This window comes from Spinacia oleracea, chromosome 3 (genome assembly GCF_020520425.1).
Source record: "Spinacia oleracea cultivar Varoflay chromosome 3, BTI_SOV_V1, whole genome shotgun sequence".
Classification (NCBI taxonomy): Eukaryota; Viridiplantae; Streptophyta; class Magnoliopsida; order Caryophyllales; family Amaranthaceae; genus Spinacia; species Spinacia oleracea.
In genome coordinates this window covers 25124718-25142698 of record NC_079489.1, presented here as the reverse complement: position 1 = coordinate 25142698, position 17981 = coordinate 25124718, and the positions used below count along the sequence as shown (strand labels likewise).

General features: G+C 39.7%; 1 protein-coding gene across 1 annotated transcript; it reads right to left on the bottom strand.

Moving 5' to 3' along the window:
• Positions 1 to 4704: 4704 nt before the first annotated feature.
• On the bottom strand, positions 4705 to 17901 carry LOC110800567 (peroxiredoxin-2F, mitochondrial). The gene is made up of 5 exons (XM_022005883.2): positions 17520 to 17901; positions 17402 to 17431; positions 8805 to 8963; positions 5188 to 5288; positions 4705 to 5052 (listed from the first exon to the last, which is right to left on the bottom strand). The coding sequence occupies exons 1-5, from the start codon at positions 17724 to 17726 to the stop codon at positions 4911 to 4913; spliced, it is 639 nt and encodes a 212-aa protein (XP_021861575.1). The 5' UTR covers positions 17727 to 17901; the 3' UTR covers positions 4705 to 4910.
• Between the last annotated feature and the right edge of the window lie 80 nt (positions 17902 to 17981).

The following is a 17981-nucleotide window of genomic DNA, read 5'->3' as shown; positions in this document are numbered from 1 at the left end:
TCAAATTGGTGTTTCACTAGTAACTCTAGCTATCATGTTGGTGGTAGAATTATTGTAGCATGGAAGGCTGGGTGTTTTACAGTGAATATTGTAGCAACATCAAGCCAATTCTTGCATTGTCATATCACTCCTGTAAGTGGTATGCCTAGTTTTTACTACACCTTTGTTTATGCTTTCAATGAGAGCAACTTGAGACAGGCTTTATGGAGTGATCTAAGCACTTTGAATGTTCAAGGTCCTTGGATTATCTTCGGGGATTTTAACTGTGTCATGGCAGTTAATGAGAGAATTGGTGCTCCTGTTAGGCATATGGAAATTGTTGATATCAATAATTGTATGCATGGATATGGTATAGAGGATGTCAAATGTGTGGGGAATCTCTACACTTGGAATAATAAACAACAAGGGGCTGACAGAGTATTTTCAAAGCTTGACAGAATACTTGCCAATGTTGATTGGCAAGATTGTTATCCTTCTGCAGAAGCTTGCTTTCTTCCAAAAGGCCAGTTTGATCATTCTCCTAGCCTTTTGAGTGTGTATCCTAGGGTTAATGGAGGGAGGAAGCCATTTAAATACTTTACAATGTGGAAATCATCTCCTAGTTTCAATGCAATTGTGACTGATGCTTAGAATACTCACATAACTGGCAGTAAAATGTTCTGTGTGGTTAGTAAACTTAAGAAGGTTAATTAAGTTTTCTCTTAAGGAGCTCAACAAAACTGGCTTCTCAGATGTTCAGGCTGCTGATCTTAGTGCCTATCATACAATGTTTGCTGCTCGGGAGGCTATGAACTTAGCTCCTACAGATCAAACTCTTGCAGATTTAGAATTACAGGCCATTCATGATTATAAGGTTTAAACACAAGATATATCTTGATTTTTTTAGTCAGAAGGCTAAGTTGGCTTGGATTAAAGCTGGTGATGAGAATACATCCCTATTTCATCAAAGTATAAGAAGCAGACAAGTTCAGAATCAGATTTATAGCATTCATGATGTGAGAGGAGAATGGAAAGATCAGCATGCAGATGTTTCAGAAGCTTTCTTGAATTACTACAAGATGTTATTGGGGAGTGCTCATGAAGACAGAACTCCTGTTATCACACAGGTAGTTCATACTGGTCCTGTGTGTCAGGATTATCATAAGACAATCCTTACTGCTCCTTATACTGCTGAAGAAGTGAAAGCAACCCTATTTTCTATTTCTGGTATCAAGGAACCAGGTCCAGATGGTTTTGGCTCTTTTTTTTATAAAGATGCTTGGCATGTTGTTGGGAGTGAGGTGATTGAGGCTGTTTTGGATGTATTGAGGAATGGTAAATTACTGAAAGAGGTGAACCACACAGTTGTCACTCTGATTCCTAAAACCAAATGTCCTAAGAATGTTAGTGATTTTAGGCCTATTTCTTGCTGTAACACAATTTACAAGTGCATCACTAAGGTTCTATGTGGTAGGTTGAGGCAAATCCTTCCTGATCTTATTTTAGAGAATCAATGGGGGTTTGTTCATGGCAGATACATTGTTCACAACATTATGGTTGTGCAGGATCTTGTGAGACATTATGGATGGAAGGGGGTGAAGCCTAGTTGCTTAATGAAGATTGATTTGCAAAAAGCTTATGACACAGCGGATTGGTCTTTCCTAAAAGAGATGATGGTTGCTTTGGATTTCCCTAAGAAATTTGTGGACCTAGTGATGGAATGTGTCACCACACCCATGTTCTCTCTTATGATCAATGGGTCCATGCATGGGTTTTTCAAATCCCAGAGAGGCTTGAGGCAAGGGGATCCCCTTTCTCCTCTTCTTTTTGTTATTTGTATGGAGTATCTGTCAAGAATCTTGCATAAAATGAGCAATTTAGCTCAATTATAGTATCATCCAAGATGTAAAGACACCAAACTCACACATTTGTGTTTTGCTGATGATCTGATCCTATGCTGTAAAGGTGAATTTCCTTCCATTTACCTTATCTTGCAAGCTTTCTAGTTGTTTTCTAATTCCTCTGGTTTGAAAGCTAATATTCAGAAATCCTCCATTTTCTGTCATGGCATGGTGGAAAGTGAGGTTCAAAGAGTGGTGGAGACTTCTGGTTTCACCAGAAGTAGTCTACCTTTCAAATATCTTGGTGTACCCATTTGCTCAAAAAGAATCTCTACTGCTTAGTGTGGGGTTTTGGTTGATAAGATGACTAGCAGAATTAAGCTTAGGAGTTCCAGAAATCTCTCCTATACAACTAGAATGCAACTGGTAAATTCTGTGTTACTTAGCCTTCATATGTATTGGGCTCAGATTTTTGTTCTTCCTAAGAGTGTACTGCAGAGTATTGTTAAGATTTGTAGGGCATTCCTTTGGAGTGGTCAAGCTTTTAGTCATAAGCCTTGCAATATTTCTTGGGATAATATCTGTTGTGATAAGAAAGCCAGTGGCTTGGGCTTCAGAGATGTTTTTCTGTGGAATGTTGCCAATTTAGGCAAATATGTTTGGGCTCTGGTTACCAAACAGGATAATGTTTGGATCAAGTGGGTTACTTCAGTGTACTTAAAGAATGGGGATTGGTGGGAATACCAACCTAGCAATTCTGCTAGTTGGTATTGGAAGCAGATTTGCAATACAAAGGAGAGATTGAAATCAGTTTACACTAAAGCAGAATTGGAGGCAATGTCTCACTATTCAGTGAAGCAAGTATATCAAAAATTAACTGGTGACAGGCCTAAGGTGCATTGGGATCAACTTGTGTGGAACAGGCTTAGCACTCCCAAACATAGATTCATTGCATGGTTGGCAATTCAGTCTAGACTGCAAACTACAGCTAAGCTAGCTAACATTGGCATCAGTAGTTCCTCAAGTTGCCTTATTTGTGGTCAAGGTGATGAAACCCACCATCATCTTTTCTTTGATTGCTCTTATAGCAGGCAATGCCTTGCAGAGATGAAAATATGGCTGGATATTAGAACTGCAGCAACTGATCTCCATCTCCTATACAGAAGCATCAGACATGGCAGAAGATCAATGTTCAGGAAGCAGGTTTATCTTGCTGCTATTGTGGCCACTGTGTATCTTATCTGGAAATGCAGGAACTCTGTGTATTGGGATTGTTGTATCCCTACTGTCAAGAGTACTATAGGTGCTTTAAAGCAAGCAGTGAGAAGTAGAATTCAGGCAGTATTGCCTAAGTTTGTGAATAGGAAAGATGGTAACTGGTTTGTGAACTTGTAAGTCTTGTAAGCCTATGTGTTTTCTGTTTGCTTCTTGTTTGAGATGGTCCAACCTAGTTGGTTTGTCTCCCTTGAAGTGCACTTAGGTTGTATTGGTTTTTGAGCTATAATATTATTCTCACTTGCTTAGCAAAAAAAAAAAAGTAGCGGGACATTTCTGATACCCAAAAATTCGTTGGAGCTGCATGTTTTGTTGGTTATAAAAGAGTGAAGATAAGTAAAATTTCCAAACAAAATATCAGCACAATCAATTAGTTACATATATATTAGGTAAAAAAAAACTGCTTAATCATCCAAGCAAACATGCGGTGTCCACATAAGGACGGAAATAATCAAATACATCAGCATAATACGATTAATAAGCTTACAACACCCGAGGATAAAGCATCAATCAAATCCTTGACCTTCTTAATTTCCCTAAGGCAATCAATTCTATATGATTAATCAGTGTTAGCTCAACTAATTACCAACCCACTAACAATGTCAATCAATTCGATATAGCCAGATTTACCAAATACAAATACAATCAAAAATCACAACTACAAAAATTTATTCACAAACATGTAAGAATCAATTCAATAATTACTTGGAAATATAAAAATAAAATTAACCAATTTTTCTTGGGATGGAGCTTGTTTTCATTAATCAATCCATAAAACGAAAATCTAAATTCGTCCATACCACCAAAAACACAAACATTGCGAGATTAACACCAAAAGCATAACTTCCACCATTCAAAACAAAAAAATGCTCAAAACTTGACCCATCAAAAAACAAAATCAAACAAAACCCGAAATAACAACAAACCCATATCCAAAAAATCTAGTAAATAAAATCGAATAAATCCCACATCACAAAAACAACTAACTCAATCAAACTAAACAGTCTAGAACCATAAAAATTAAATACCTTGAGCGAGGCAGCGCCATGAGGACGAAATTATCATAAGCATCAGCATCAACAGACGATGAAGTAGACGAAGAATTGAATTGGGGTATGATAAATTGAGGTGAGAGAGACTTTATCTTTGAATCTAATGTATGTAATTCTACAAACTTACAATCAATCAATTGGGCATAAGAGGAGAGGCACTATGTGAGATTGTGAGGAGAGCCGAGAGCACGGTGGTAGTCGTTAGAGGAGAGGGGGGTTGGAGACAACACAATGAGAGGACATTTTTCTGTTAGAAGATTCAGATAAAGTGTGAAAGGGCAATGCGGTAATTTTACTATTCTTAAGAGAAAATTAATATTTTTCAAGAAGGAATGTAAGGGTAGAGCAGTAATCTCACTATTCTTAAGGAAAATTTTTGGCAACTCTTGCTTTTTAAAGGGTTAGCATTGAAACATGGGCAAGCTTTTACTCCATAACAATTAAATAGCCTAAGAAAGGGTAGATGACCCACCAGGTCAACTATAGTTTTCTCCGTCGTATAACACATTAACCTAATGAGTAATGAACCATTTGTAGCAGGAAAGACATTACACACATTAAACAGACTGTAAATGTTTCACTAAAATGTGCATAGCAGCAAAGTGGGAAGAGCATGGCCAGTAGCCAACTAGGCTATCATTATGCTACCCACATCAGAACAGAAGATCCAATCTCCTCCAACATGAGTCACCTTTCATCATAAATCAAAAAGCATCCAAAAGCAATAGTTGTAAAATTATTGCATTTGAAATATTACATATTCCTAATTAGTTAACTTTTTACTGACTATCTCGTGATAATGGAGCTGAGTAAGCATATGATCAGCGCCTGAGACTTTGAAGTCAGATGGAGCTTCTTCCACATTCAGAATCTTGACTATTCCATCATCCACATAAGCAGACCATCTGCGTACACAGCAGAACCCATGACACATGATCGATCAGTGAAGACAACAAGTGATGAAAGGGTACTTAAGACTATAATGGGTCAGCTATAGCCATTGCTAGTTTCGCACTATTGGAAGTGCATAAGATTCTTACCTGTGAGAGCGAGTTCCAAGCAAAGCGCCAGATAGGTCTATTGTTAAGTCCGAGCTCAAGCTCTTGTGAAAGCTAGCATCAAAGTCCCCATAAAAATCAATCTGGAAAAGGAGCATATTCACAGAAATTTTTAAGGCCTGGTCCCATTGAATAATCACCAACCATAATATGACACTATGAATAACAGTCATCATTACAAATTGATTGCCAGAAACGAAAATGTCGTAGCTCAATCAACCAGTACAATGAATTGATGGCCTCCTCGGCTACTTGTAAAGTATCATAACACTAACAGATGCATCTTCGTCTTCCGCCGTACTTTAACTTATCCTCAATATCTGTAACTCCAACCTTACTTTGGTAACCTCGTTATGAATTCTATCACTTATGGTGATCCCACAAACCCATCTCAACATTTGCTCATCTTCTTAATAAGATCCTTTTTAACTCCCCATTTCGACATATGCATCTCTCCTACATGCATCTAATGTCACTACATCCTCACTTGCCTTGCTTAGGAACAGAAACTCAGCCAACACTCAATTAATTTTATCTAAATCAAGAGAATAGCCAAAACAAAATTTCGCATTGAGATAATTTCAGTATTCTGAAAATCTAATCTAGAAATATGTTAAATTTGTTATAACTTGAATTTCAGTCATACGTAAAATTCATTTCCATACTCCTATACTAACAAAGAAACCTTGCAGATCAAGAACTCTCTCATAAGTGAAAACCCAGCAAATGTAAAAAACCCATAAGATTATAACAAAAGAAGATTAAAACTCATCTTAAACTAACCAATAACAACTAAAATAATTCCCTGGATAATAACAAAGGTAAGATTTGCTAGAGCTTTTGGCTTTGTTGTGAATAAGATGCTGTATATAAACATCATGTAAATCCCACTAGCATGTAGAAGGTCTCAATAGCTGAATCAAAACAAAACTGAGTAAAAGGACATCTGCTTCCTTCTTGTGGTTTCTTCATTTTGCGTGAACTCGTATTAACAATTAAGCTGCACATACAGCCATATGCATGCTCCAATGAAAAACAACAAAAGTGTTTCCAGTTCCCACCACCCAGCTGCAAGACCACGTAATTCATCCTCCAAAAGAAGCCATGACAAGCAAAAGAACCATACCAAAAAAGTCATAAGATCCAAGCATATTAAATACATACCACAAAAGAAAAGGACCACTCCCAATATTTAAAATAAGTGATAAGAACTACTTGGGATGCTGCCAAATCAGTTTCTTGGAATCTTGTGAAGAAGCCTCGCATTACCAATGTGCATTCAATTGAAGCTAACACAAGCATAAGTTTCAAACTTCAGGTCAATATGGCCACCTAGAAGTATGAAGTAACCCCAGAAAATTGGATTATGGAAAGGTAGCCATGGTATTTTGCAGCTCAAAACAAAAATATATTTTTATTTGTTCATGACACTGATACATGGCAGCGAGATTTGCCTCTTAAACATCAACATGATCCATTAACTTAAAAACTCTTGCCTAAGCCAGGTTGGGGGGGTTGGACTAAACACTTGATGAAAAAACACAATGAATGTTTGCCACTACATATCTATAGCTCTAGTATTTAAAACCCAAACCATGAGGGACACATGTCCGTTCCTAGTAATCCTCTACTTTCACTATTCCAACTGTGTCAGAGACCAACTTCATCTTCCCCATTCTCCATTTCGTTCAATTCAACCGAATCCCCCGACTCTTAACCATTCCCCCTCCTCCCATAGCCTTCAGTTACATATTCAATAGGGTCGATGGAATCCAAACTCTATAATAGCTTCAAATATTCTTATGCTTGACTTATTTCTTATATCACCATTCCATTTTGGTTGTGCATAGCAAGGAGTTCCTCACCGCCTACTTTCGCATAATTAGCCCGATTTCTCTATTTTAATTATTGTGCTTAACTGATCTTGGTTGTACTGCATTTATTTATCAACTGATTAGAATAGCTAGGAGTTTGCCTCTCTCTCTCTCTCTCTCTCTCTCTGGAAATTGTAGAGTACTAGAGTTTGTGTTATTTTTGTTGCTTTATCAATTTAATTTTGGCTAGGTGTGTGGTTGGGAAGTCCTTGTGATTCCTCTATTCTCTCTTCCTTTAGCAAAGGTGATTCCTTTTCTCTTTCTACATTTTTAAAATTATAGGTAATTGATTTTGGAAGTTGTTGAAATATTATTATTGTGGAACATAACTAGATTGATAAACTGTTCCCTTTTCCCTCCCTAATTTTGTGAATTGCTTATTTGTTTTAACTAGAGTTGTTATTTTTAAAAGAAACAAGGATGATATCTGTATGAAATTTGGAACTTAAATTTGGAACTTATAAAGTTTTAATTCCTTATATCCCTTTGTGTTTTATATCTCCTACCGGGATCTTTAGATTCCCTTGCATGCACGAGTTAACTGTACAATCTATATTTTCCTTGCTACCTTTGTTGTATTGGGGTTTGATAATATATATATCCATCTTATTTTTTCAATTTATTATTGCAGGTTGAAGTTAGCTAATCGCAAATTACTAATTTAGTATCAATAGTCAAGCATTAGCTATGATGTGAAATCATCCAATGATGCCTATGTTGTCATACTTTACTTCCTTTATGTGTATGGTAAAAACATAAATCTCAATAAATAAAAAGATATACCCAAAACTATAGTCATACCCACAAGTGTCATCTTATCAGCCCATTCATTGAACACAAACATTTTAGTTATCCAAAGCCATAAAAATGAATCTTCTTCCTCAATGGATTCAGACAATGGATCAGGAGAGATGCATGTATAAATATCTAAGAGGAACCTATGCTACTCAAACTACTTATTTCACCTCAAGACTCGTATTGAATCATTGATATTCCGGCATACTCCCTCCAGTTCCTTCCTGAATTCTCGCAAAACTTGCCTCTTTCGTACGTTTGTGAATATTTGGCATGGGACTACAATTTCTTTACTGCTTTTTGTCCTACTAACTCCACTTGTAACAATTCTTTATTGTTTCTCACTTGTACTAATCCCACTTGCACAATTCTTTATTTCTCTCCCACAAACAATTAAAATATTCACATTAACTTCACTTACACATTAGTTTCGGCTCCATTCCATTCGACTATGTTGTCTGAACTTAATTGAACTTATCTTATCTGAACTTATTTTGTATGAAATAAGTCAAAATAAGTCGAATAGAACAGAGCCTTATTCATTTTCATGTACTACCCACAAAAGTTCTTGAAACTACATGCAAACACAAGCGCAACGAGTATTTAGAAACGGAGGAAGTTCTTCAATTTTGACTGAAAACATCGAATTCTTTTTCATTATACAGTCGAGTCTGAAACTTGACAGATATTCATATCAAAAACAAGTACTGAAGTTCAAGAAATATAGGAGGGAACACATGTTGCATCTAATGCCTTTCAGCTTCTTTAACTTTTCCCTTGCGTCATGCTTAACGTTTATTATCCAGAGTAGGGTCATTAGAAATGAACACATAGACCACAATATTTAGTGTGTTACAAGCAACATAATTTAGAGTGGAAAAACTCATAACAATTAGCATAACAAAGACAGTAAGATTGGCAAGAACTTACAACATTTTTTGCTTCTAGTTTTTCAGCCCATCCATGCATCACATATGGGTCATTTACAGAAACACAAACAATAGATTCAATCCCCTTAGCCTTGAATTTGTCGACATTAGTCTTGTAACTTGGGACATGTTGAGCAGAACAAACTCCAGTGAACGCTCCCTGAAATGGATACATTGTTAGAATTTCCACACAGAGGAGGATATAGTAACCTTAAAGTCAACAAGTTGAGTTTCCATAACTTGCTTCGGATGAGTGCTAGTGTGCTGAGATGCATATAGGTTATGCAGGACTCCACGTAGTGATGTCGTATGTTCAATGACAACTAGTCTCCTTTTTTTTATTTTGATCTAATAACTAAGGTGTTTTTTTTTTTTTTTGTAATTTCACATTTCTAGATCTATTATCCAGCTAACTTTTCATTTCTTTTCTTGTAGGACTATCGCTTTGGCTCCAAAAACTTTACTGTATATGAAATAGTTATGGTAACAAATTTGTAATGGACCAACACAACCCTGACACACCCCTATTGGTCTACTGCAGGCGCCACAAAAAGAAAGGCAAGCACCACCAACAACAACACCAGCACAGTAGAGGAAGTGGAAGCACTAGCAGGGACCGTTGGAGCTAACTGACAAAAGAAACAACAGAGCATTAAATGAGCAGGAAGCTGGTAGCAGGAAGCTAGTAGTATAAGTAGAGAAATTAAGGAGAGAGAAAGGCATTGAGAATTGTAGAGTGTATTGGAGATTGGTAACCTAAAGTTACTCACTTGAGATTGGTAGCCTAAAGCTACTCCCTTGTATCCGTACGACCTTTTGAGTCTTAATCAAACAAGCTTTCCTCCCTATTTCTCTGTATTTCTCTGTATTCCTGTGTTGTGTGTGTGAAGACAGGTCTGTGCTTTACATTTGGTATCAGAGCCGTTCGAACTGGGCGGTGAAGAAATCGGACGACATGGTGAATTCCAACACCGTGAGAATAGAAGCCATAGAGGCCTCTGTGGCAGAAGTGAACCGACGGGTGACTGGCATTGAGGATACGATCCAACAGATCCTAGCCGAGGGAATGGCGAATTTCCAGAAAACAATGGCTGAAAAATTCGCGGCTAGAAGTGAGGAAGAGAACCAGAAGAACAAGGAGACCATGGAGGCTGCCGCCATGAGGCTAGAGGGCCGAATTGACCGTTACAGAGAAGATCAAACAGCCCAGATGAATTTGATGAAGGCGAGTCAGGAGAAGTTTCAAGCTGAGATGAAGGAGTTGATGGCCAACCGACCAACGGCCGCGACACCTCAACACCAAGAGGAGGGTGCACACTCAGAGAAAACTGGAGGGAGAACCGGAGGTTCCCGGAGAGAGACAGAGGGTCCGACGACCGAGGAGGTGGTGGTGGTGGCCGTTGGAAATACAGGAAGTTAGACATGCCGCTTTTCGAAGGGGCGGACCCGGATGGGTGGATACTTCGGGGGGAGAAATATTTTGACTTCTACCAATTAGCAGAGAACGAGAAGCTGGAGGCCGCCATAGTTTCCATGGAAGGAGATGCTCTTCGTTGGTTTACTTTTGAAAATCGCCGGAATCCGATACATGATTGGGCTGACTTGAAGGGAAGAATTCTGTATAAATACCGACCGAGCAACGCTGGTACACTGCACGAACAATGGTTGTCTACCACCCAGACGACTACGGTGGAGGAGTATCTCAGAAAGTTCATTGAGTTGGTGTCCCCCCTTGATGATGTGCCGGAAAGCATAATGATGGGGCACTTTGTGAATGGGTTGAAGGAGGAAATTAAGGCAGAGATTAGGGTTCTTAATCCCTATACACTGAACGACGACATGAATTTAGCAGTCAAGCTTGAAGAAAAGATCAGAGTAAATGGGTTGAAGAAGGGGAGTTATGGACCCAACAGGAGTGGGCCTTTTTCTTACTTCAGCAAGGGTCCAATAGCAGCAAACTCACACCAAAACCAGGTTTACAGTGGGCCCCAAACACATGGTTTAGTTTCCAACCACTTTAATCCTTTATCAAAAAGTGGGGTAATTAAACCCACAAGCTCGATTGGGTCTTACGGCTCAAACTCAAACGGAAACACCGCTGCGGTGACGTCCCGTCCGGCGGTAACGACTTCTCGCTTCTCAGGCGAAGTCAAACGGCTAACGGAACGAGAATTGCAAGACAAGAAAGCTCGGGGTCTGTGTTTCAGGTGCGATGAACGGTGGGGGATCGGCCACCAGTGCAAAAAAAGGGAGTTGAGTGTTCTGTTGGTGGAAGACGGGGAAGGAGACGAAGAGGAGGAGGGCGGCGAATTTCAAGCCTTGGAGGTACCGGAGGAAGAGAAAATACCGGCAGCCATCTCAATTAATTCCATTGTGGGTTTGACTAACCCAAAGACAATGAAGCTGGTCGGAAAGGTGGAGGGCGGCGAGGTGGTGATCATGGTGGATCCCGGCGCCACCCATAACTTCATATCCCTACAGGCCGTCGAGAAGTTGGGGATACCAATAGTGGAGTCATCGAGTTTCGGTGTGTCGTTGGGTAACGGAGATGCAGTGAGAGGAACGGGGATTTGTAAGGCAGTGAAGGTGGAGCTGAGTGAGGAAATAGAAATACAGGAGGACTTCCTCCAACTGGAGTTAGGGAATTCTGACATGATTCTTGGTATACAGTGGCTGGAAAAACTTGGACCAGTTATCACGAATTGGAAGACTCAGGAGGTGCGTTACGAATATGGTGGCGCTACGGTGACTCTACAAGGGGATCCGTCATTGAGCCGCTCGCGAATTTCATTGAAAGCTATGATGAGGGTGCTAAGAAAAGAGGGAGGAGGCATCTTAATGGAGTTCAATCAAATAGAAAAGGGGAAGGGGGTGGAGGCAGAACCACCAGAATATTTGAGAAAGGTGATGGAAGAGTTCCAGTGTGTATTTGAGCCACCCACCGGCCTGCCTCCCGGCCGTAATCACGAGCATGCCATAGTGCTCAAAGACGGCAGTAACCCGGTCAGTGTCAGGCCTTACAGATATCCCCAAATTCAAAAGGATGAAATCGAGCGTTTGATCAGGGAGATGATGGAGGCCGGAATCATCAGACCATCCACTAGCCCGTTCTCGAGCCCAGACCTATTAGTGAAGAAGAAAGATGGTTCATGGCGGTTTTGTGTCGACTACCGGGCCTTGAATAAGGAGACGGTACCAGACAAATATCCGATTCCTGTTATTGACGAGTTATTGGACGAGCTATACGGAGCCAACATTTTCTCCAAACTCGACCTTCGGGCCGGGTATCACCAAATATTGGTTCGACCCGAAGACACTCACAAGACGGCTTTTAGAACACATGAGGGGCATTACGAATTCCTAGTAATGCCTTTTGGGCTCACTAATGCTCCGGCCACCTTTCAATCGCTAATGAACGAGGTATTTCGCCCTTATCTACGCAAATTTGTTCTTGTATTCTTCGACGATATTTTGGTGTATAGTACTTGTGAGGATGAACATGTCAGGCACATGAAAATAGTGATGGCTACTCTAGCCGAACACCAGCTCTTTGCGAATTCAAAAAAATGTGAATTCGGCAGGAGAGAGATCGCATATTTAGGCCATGTCATCTCGCAGCAAGGGGTGGCCGTGGATCAAGAAAAAGTGAGTGCAATGAAGGTATGGAGTATCCCAAAAAATCTCAGATAGTTAAGGGGATTCTTGGGGCTGACTGGGTATTACCGGAAATTTGTTGCGAACTACGCCCAAATTGCGCAACCCCTCACAGATCAGTTACGCAAAGATTGCTTTGGGTGGACAGAGGAAGCCACCTCTGCTTTTATGCAGTTGAAGGAGGCGATGTCAACTGCCCCGGTCCTAGCAATGCAAGACTTCGGTAAGTTGTTCGTGATCGAAACTGATGCTTCTGGGTATGGATTGGGTGCTGTTATGATGCAGGATGGTCGCCCTATAGCTTTTTACAGCCGTGTGCTCGGCCCACGAGCAAGGGGAAAATCGATTTACGAAAAAGAGCTGATGGCAATATGTCTGGCAGTGGAAAAATGGAAGCACTACCTTCTCGGTAGACATTTTGTGATACGAACAGATCAACAGAGCCTTAAGTATATCACCCAGCAACGGGAGATCGGAGCAGATTATCAGAAGTGGGTACGGAAGTTAATTGGGTTCGATTTTGAGATTCAATATAAGCCGGGAACAGCTAATAGAGTTGCTGATGCTCTGTCCAGAAAAGGGGAAGGGGAACTTGAATTGGGGGAGTTAGAACTCGGTGCTTTGCTCTCCTCACAGGGGGTGAATTGGGCTGAGCTGCAAGAAGAGGTACAGAGAGACACGGGGCTGGCCAAGATCAGGAAAGAGTCAGAGGAAGGGAAGCAACTTCCTGGGTTTACTCTGTCAAATGAGAAATTACTCTATAAAGGGCGCATGATTTTAGCTAAGTCATCCACCTTCATTCCTTTGTTGCTGCGTGAATACCACGACTCCCCAACAGGAGGCCATTCGGGTGAGGTTAAGACTTATCTCCGGTTAGCCTTCGAGTGGTTTTGGCAGGGCATGAGGAGGGATGTGGCGCGCTATGTGAGGGAGTGTATGGTGTGCCAGAAGAACAAACACTTGCAACAGCAACCCGCCGGCTTGCTGCAGCCTCTTCCTTTACCTTCGGCAGTATGGGAAGACATCACCATGGACTTTGTAGAGGGGCTGCCTCTTTCGAAGGGGGTGGACACCATTCTTGTGGTGGTGGATAGACTATCAAAATATGCTCATTTTATCGGGCTAAAGCACCCTTTTACAGCATTATCAGTTGCCACCGCCTTCATCAAGGAGGTTGTGAAGCTACACGGTTTTCCAGCCTCCATTGTCTCTGATAGGGACAAGGTCTTCCTTAGCATTTTTTGGAGAGAGCTGTTTAAACTCCACGGCACGGAACTGAAGAGGAGTACATCGTACCACCCTCAAACCGACGGCCAGTCTGAAATTGTGAATAAGGGGCTGGAAACCTACCTTAGGTGCTTTGCAGGTGAGAAACCGAAGACATGGGCAAGCTGGTTGCCATGGGCAGAGTACTCCTATAACACATCCCCTCATATGTCCACTTCGATGTCACCCTTCAAGGTGGTTTATGGCAGGGACCCCCCTAAACTCATGCGCATAGGAGCAGGCCAAACCCCTGTGGACAATTTAGAGGAGATGATTCGTGAGAGAGATGGGTTGTTGGATGAGCTTAGGGTCAATCTTCTAAAGGCGCAACAGATCATGAAACAGAATGCAGACAACAAGAGGCGATATGAGAACTTTGAAGTGGGTGATAAAGTGTTCCTTAAATTACAACCTTACAGACAACGCTCATTGGCCAAGCGACCCAACGAGAAACTGTCAGCACGCTTCTATGGACCGTTTGACATAATTCAAAAAATTGGGAAATGTTACTTACAAACTCAAGTTACCACCAACAAGCAAGATTCATCCGGTCTTTCATGTCTCCCAGCTCAAGAGGGCCATTGGTGTTCATGTGGCCTCACCAACTCTACCAGCACAATTGACTTCGGAGTTGGAACTTATGGTGGAACCTGAGGAACTGTTGGAAGTAAGCAACAAGGAAGTTGAAGGCACGAGGGTGTTAATCAAATGGAAAGGGCTGGCTCCATTTGAAGCTACGTGGGAGGATGCTACCTTGCTTAATGATCGCTTTCCGGAGTTCCACCTTGAGGACAAGGTGTTGGTTTGGGGGCGGGGTGTTGTAATGGACCAACACAACCCTGACACACCCCTATTGGTCTACTGCAGGCGCCACAAAAAGAAAGGCAAGCACCACAACAACAACACCAGCACAGTAGAGGAAGTGGAAGCACTAGCAGGGACCGTTGGAGCTAACTGACAAAAGAAACAACAGAGCATTAAATGAGCAGGAAGCTGGTAGCAGGAAGCTAGTAGTATAAGTAGAGAAATTAAGGAGAGAGAAAGGCATTGAGAATTGTAGAGTGTATTGGAGATTGGTAACCTAAAGTTACTCACTTGAGATTGGTAGCCTAAAGCTACTCCCTTGTATCCGTACGACCTTTTGAGTCTTAATCAAACAAGCTTTCCTCCCTATTTCTCTGTATTCCTGTGTTGTGTGTGTGAAGACAGGTCTGCTTTACAAAATTACAAGTTGTTCTTAGTTAATTGTCAACATAAGTATATTTTTCACCCAAAAAAAAAACATAAGTCTTTCGTTATTGATTTTTAATCCTAACAATAGGACCCTGCCTTTTTTATTCTTCTTTACCCTATGAAACAGCAGAAATATATTTTTGTTCATTTTACCCTTAAAAATAGGTTAAGGGCAATTTCAGTCCACTTTATAGCAATGAAGAGACGTTTTTGTAACTTCAAAAATATTATCTCGACATTTCAAACTTTATTTGACTGCAGCATTAAAATCCTAATAGACACTCCCCCCCCCCCCCCCCCCCCCCCCACTTTCTAAAAGAGAATAAAAATCCAAATGACTCTAAGCTCTAGCACCACTATAATCATACTGTCACATCAAAACAGACTAAGAAAAGAGAATAGAATAATAGATGCATGGTCAGCGTTGCTGGTCACCTAAAACTATTTTCCAGCATTTTCTGTTAAAAAATTCATTGACAAGATTACAACCACCCTTGCAGATCAAGATCCAGGATTCACCAAGTAAAATCAGAAGCAATACCCATAGGTATTAAAAGTCTAGGAAGTACCCCATAACTACCAGTGGAGCAAAGAAGGGAGGGAAACCTATCTCCAATGCTTAATGACATCCAGACTCTCCGTTGTATGAGTGAGAAAAGTGGTTCAAACAACAGACATCCTTAGCTTTAGTATCAGTGCTAAATCCTCACACCAGACCATCATTGCTTTGTAAAGTCTGCAGTCTCCCTTGTTGCTCCCATAACAAAGAAAGGCTTTTCCTTTCCATTTGACATGGGATTATGGGGGAATATATTTTCAAATATACATTTAAATCTGTCCCTCAAAAGAAAAGTTTCAGGTGGACCTCTTAATCCCAACACCAAGCCACTCTCTAGGTTGAGTTACGCTCCTACCATGAGGGCCCTGATTGTTTATATTTGGGTTACTATAAGTCCTTGGTTATATTACATCAGTTATTTCACCCTGATCCCAGCAACAATCACGCTCATAAATAAAGCTCATCCAGCATTAGATACTCTGTATAACTTGAGAATGCAGTAGTGACCAAAATAATAACCAATCCTTATGAAGCAATGTTTTTTGTAAAACGACCACGGCAGGATAACTAAACCTCATGTCATGTGAAGTCTAGGCAAAAGCTATGACAAGTGCAACAAATAGTTGTACAGCATGAGTGTTTCAAATAACACCAACTTAAAACAAGCGATGAAAGGAAGATGTAAGGGACAACTATTACAAACAGTAGTATGGTGGATTCATGTTCTCTCTGTAATTGTGATTGGTTGAAACATCATCATAATTAACGCTCAATAGGTATAAGCATTTTGGTTCCGACCTTTTGGTTTTACCCCCTAGTATTCTATAACTCTTGAACTTGGAATTAAATTTTTGCTTCATATACACATTGTATCTTCCTTTCAAGCTTGGACTCACTTTCTCCATTTCCTATATTAACGATATTGTGATGTTCTTACACCACTATTTAAGATGTTTCAGAAAGGTGAAGTAGACTACTCACTCTGTTAAAAAATAAAGCTTCACCTAGCTTTCGATACTAATTTTAACTGTTACGGGGATTAAATTCTGAGGGTGCACATTTTACAAACTTGTGAGCTTTGGCAATACAAAACCATTTACTTCCAACCTAATGTTAAAGGATATGCGAGTATTTGAAAATTCTTATGATTCCAATGCATGCCTTATAATCATTTAACCTTAAGTTGATTAAGATAATTTGTTTTGTGCCAACAATGTCTAACGCCAATTCCTTCTCATAATTCAAATGTTTAAAACCAGCGAAAGAAAAAATATGTACAATGTTTTAACACAAATAACACTCTTAAGATAAAACATCGTTTCTTATTATTATTTGTTATTATTATTATATTATTTCTTTTTGCTCGTTCTTCATACTATTCACACAATTTCAAGATAGCAATACCATAAAAACTATCTTTTGTTCTAATTGAAAAACATATAAATATAACAAAACAAATATACTCCGGAACAAATTTACACCTGTAAAATACCAACATATACAGTTATACACCCTCGTATTCGTTGCAGTAAAACCTCCACAATAACAATTACAGGATCAATGTTCACAAGTACTCCGTACAACATAATGCACAGCGGCCGTGACATCTTCAAATTCAAATTTTATATGCATGACTTAAAGTAGAACACAGCAAATCAAGCTATCTTGCTAAACATCTTCATGTTATAAAATCTCAATAATCACAGCTAAAATTTGCATAACAATATTCAATTATATTAATCTAAGTTCCACAATAACATGAATTCAGTCAAGAACACAGCAAACCCCAGAAAAACCCAGAAATTTGAATTAAAAAATTATATAGTGAACATTAAAGTAATCATCACACCAATAAAAAATCATAGAATAGATAAATATTGACTTACAGGGATGCCAAAGATGACAACTTTCTTCCCCTGAAGAAATAATTAAATGAAATTAAGATCATTTCCAAAAATTAAATAAACTAAATTGAAAAAACAAATAATTAATTTTGAAATAAACCTTAAAAATGTCGTGCAAAGGGGTGGTGGCGAATTTGGAAGAGACACCTTCATCGTATGAGCAAGCCTTAGGGAGGGAAACATCAGGTGCAGCCGAGACTATGTCAGATCCCACTATAGACGATATAAGCTCCTTTGATGCAAAGAATCTCAGCCCTCCAGTTAGCGTTTTCAGAATTGACGATTGCTTAATCAGCGTTGATGCCATTTTATTCTTTAAGCTTTTTTTTATGCAAGCAAGGAACTAATATTGAAAGAAGCTAAAGATTCGAGTCTTTAAGCTTTTTACAGTTGATCAAATTGAAAGGAAATGGCGTTTTTGAGGGAAGTCACTCTTCTTGTTCTGCAATTGTGGTCGTTTTAGCTCTTAGAGGGATTGTTTATAGTTGGGTTTTGGACTTTTGGGAAGTACTGAGTATGAGTGCCTGAGTGGGGTATCTCCTTTCAAAAATACTAAATTACC

Excerpts from the sequence above, each read along its gene's own strand:
- LOC110800567 (XM_022005883.2), bottom strand. The coding sequence starts at position 17,726 with ATGGCATCAACGCTGATTAAGCAATCGTCAATTCTGAAAACGCTAACT. Across the intron at positions 8,964-17,401 it reads TTGTCATCTTTGGCATCCCT|GGAGCGTTCACTGGAGTTTG; the intron begins GTAAGTCAATAT and ends TATCCATTTCAG. Across the intron at positions 5,289-8,804 it reads AACTAGAAGCAAAAAATGTT|ATTGATTTTTATGGGGACTT; the intron begins GTAAGTTCTTGC and ends CTCCTTTTCCAG.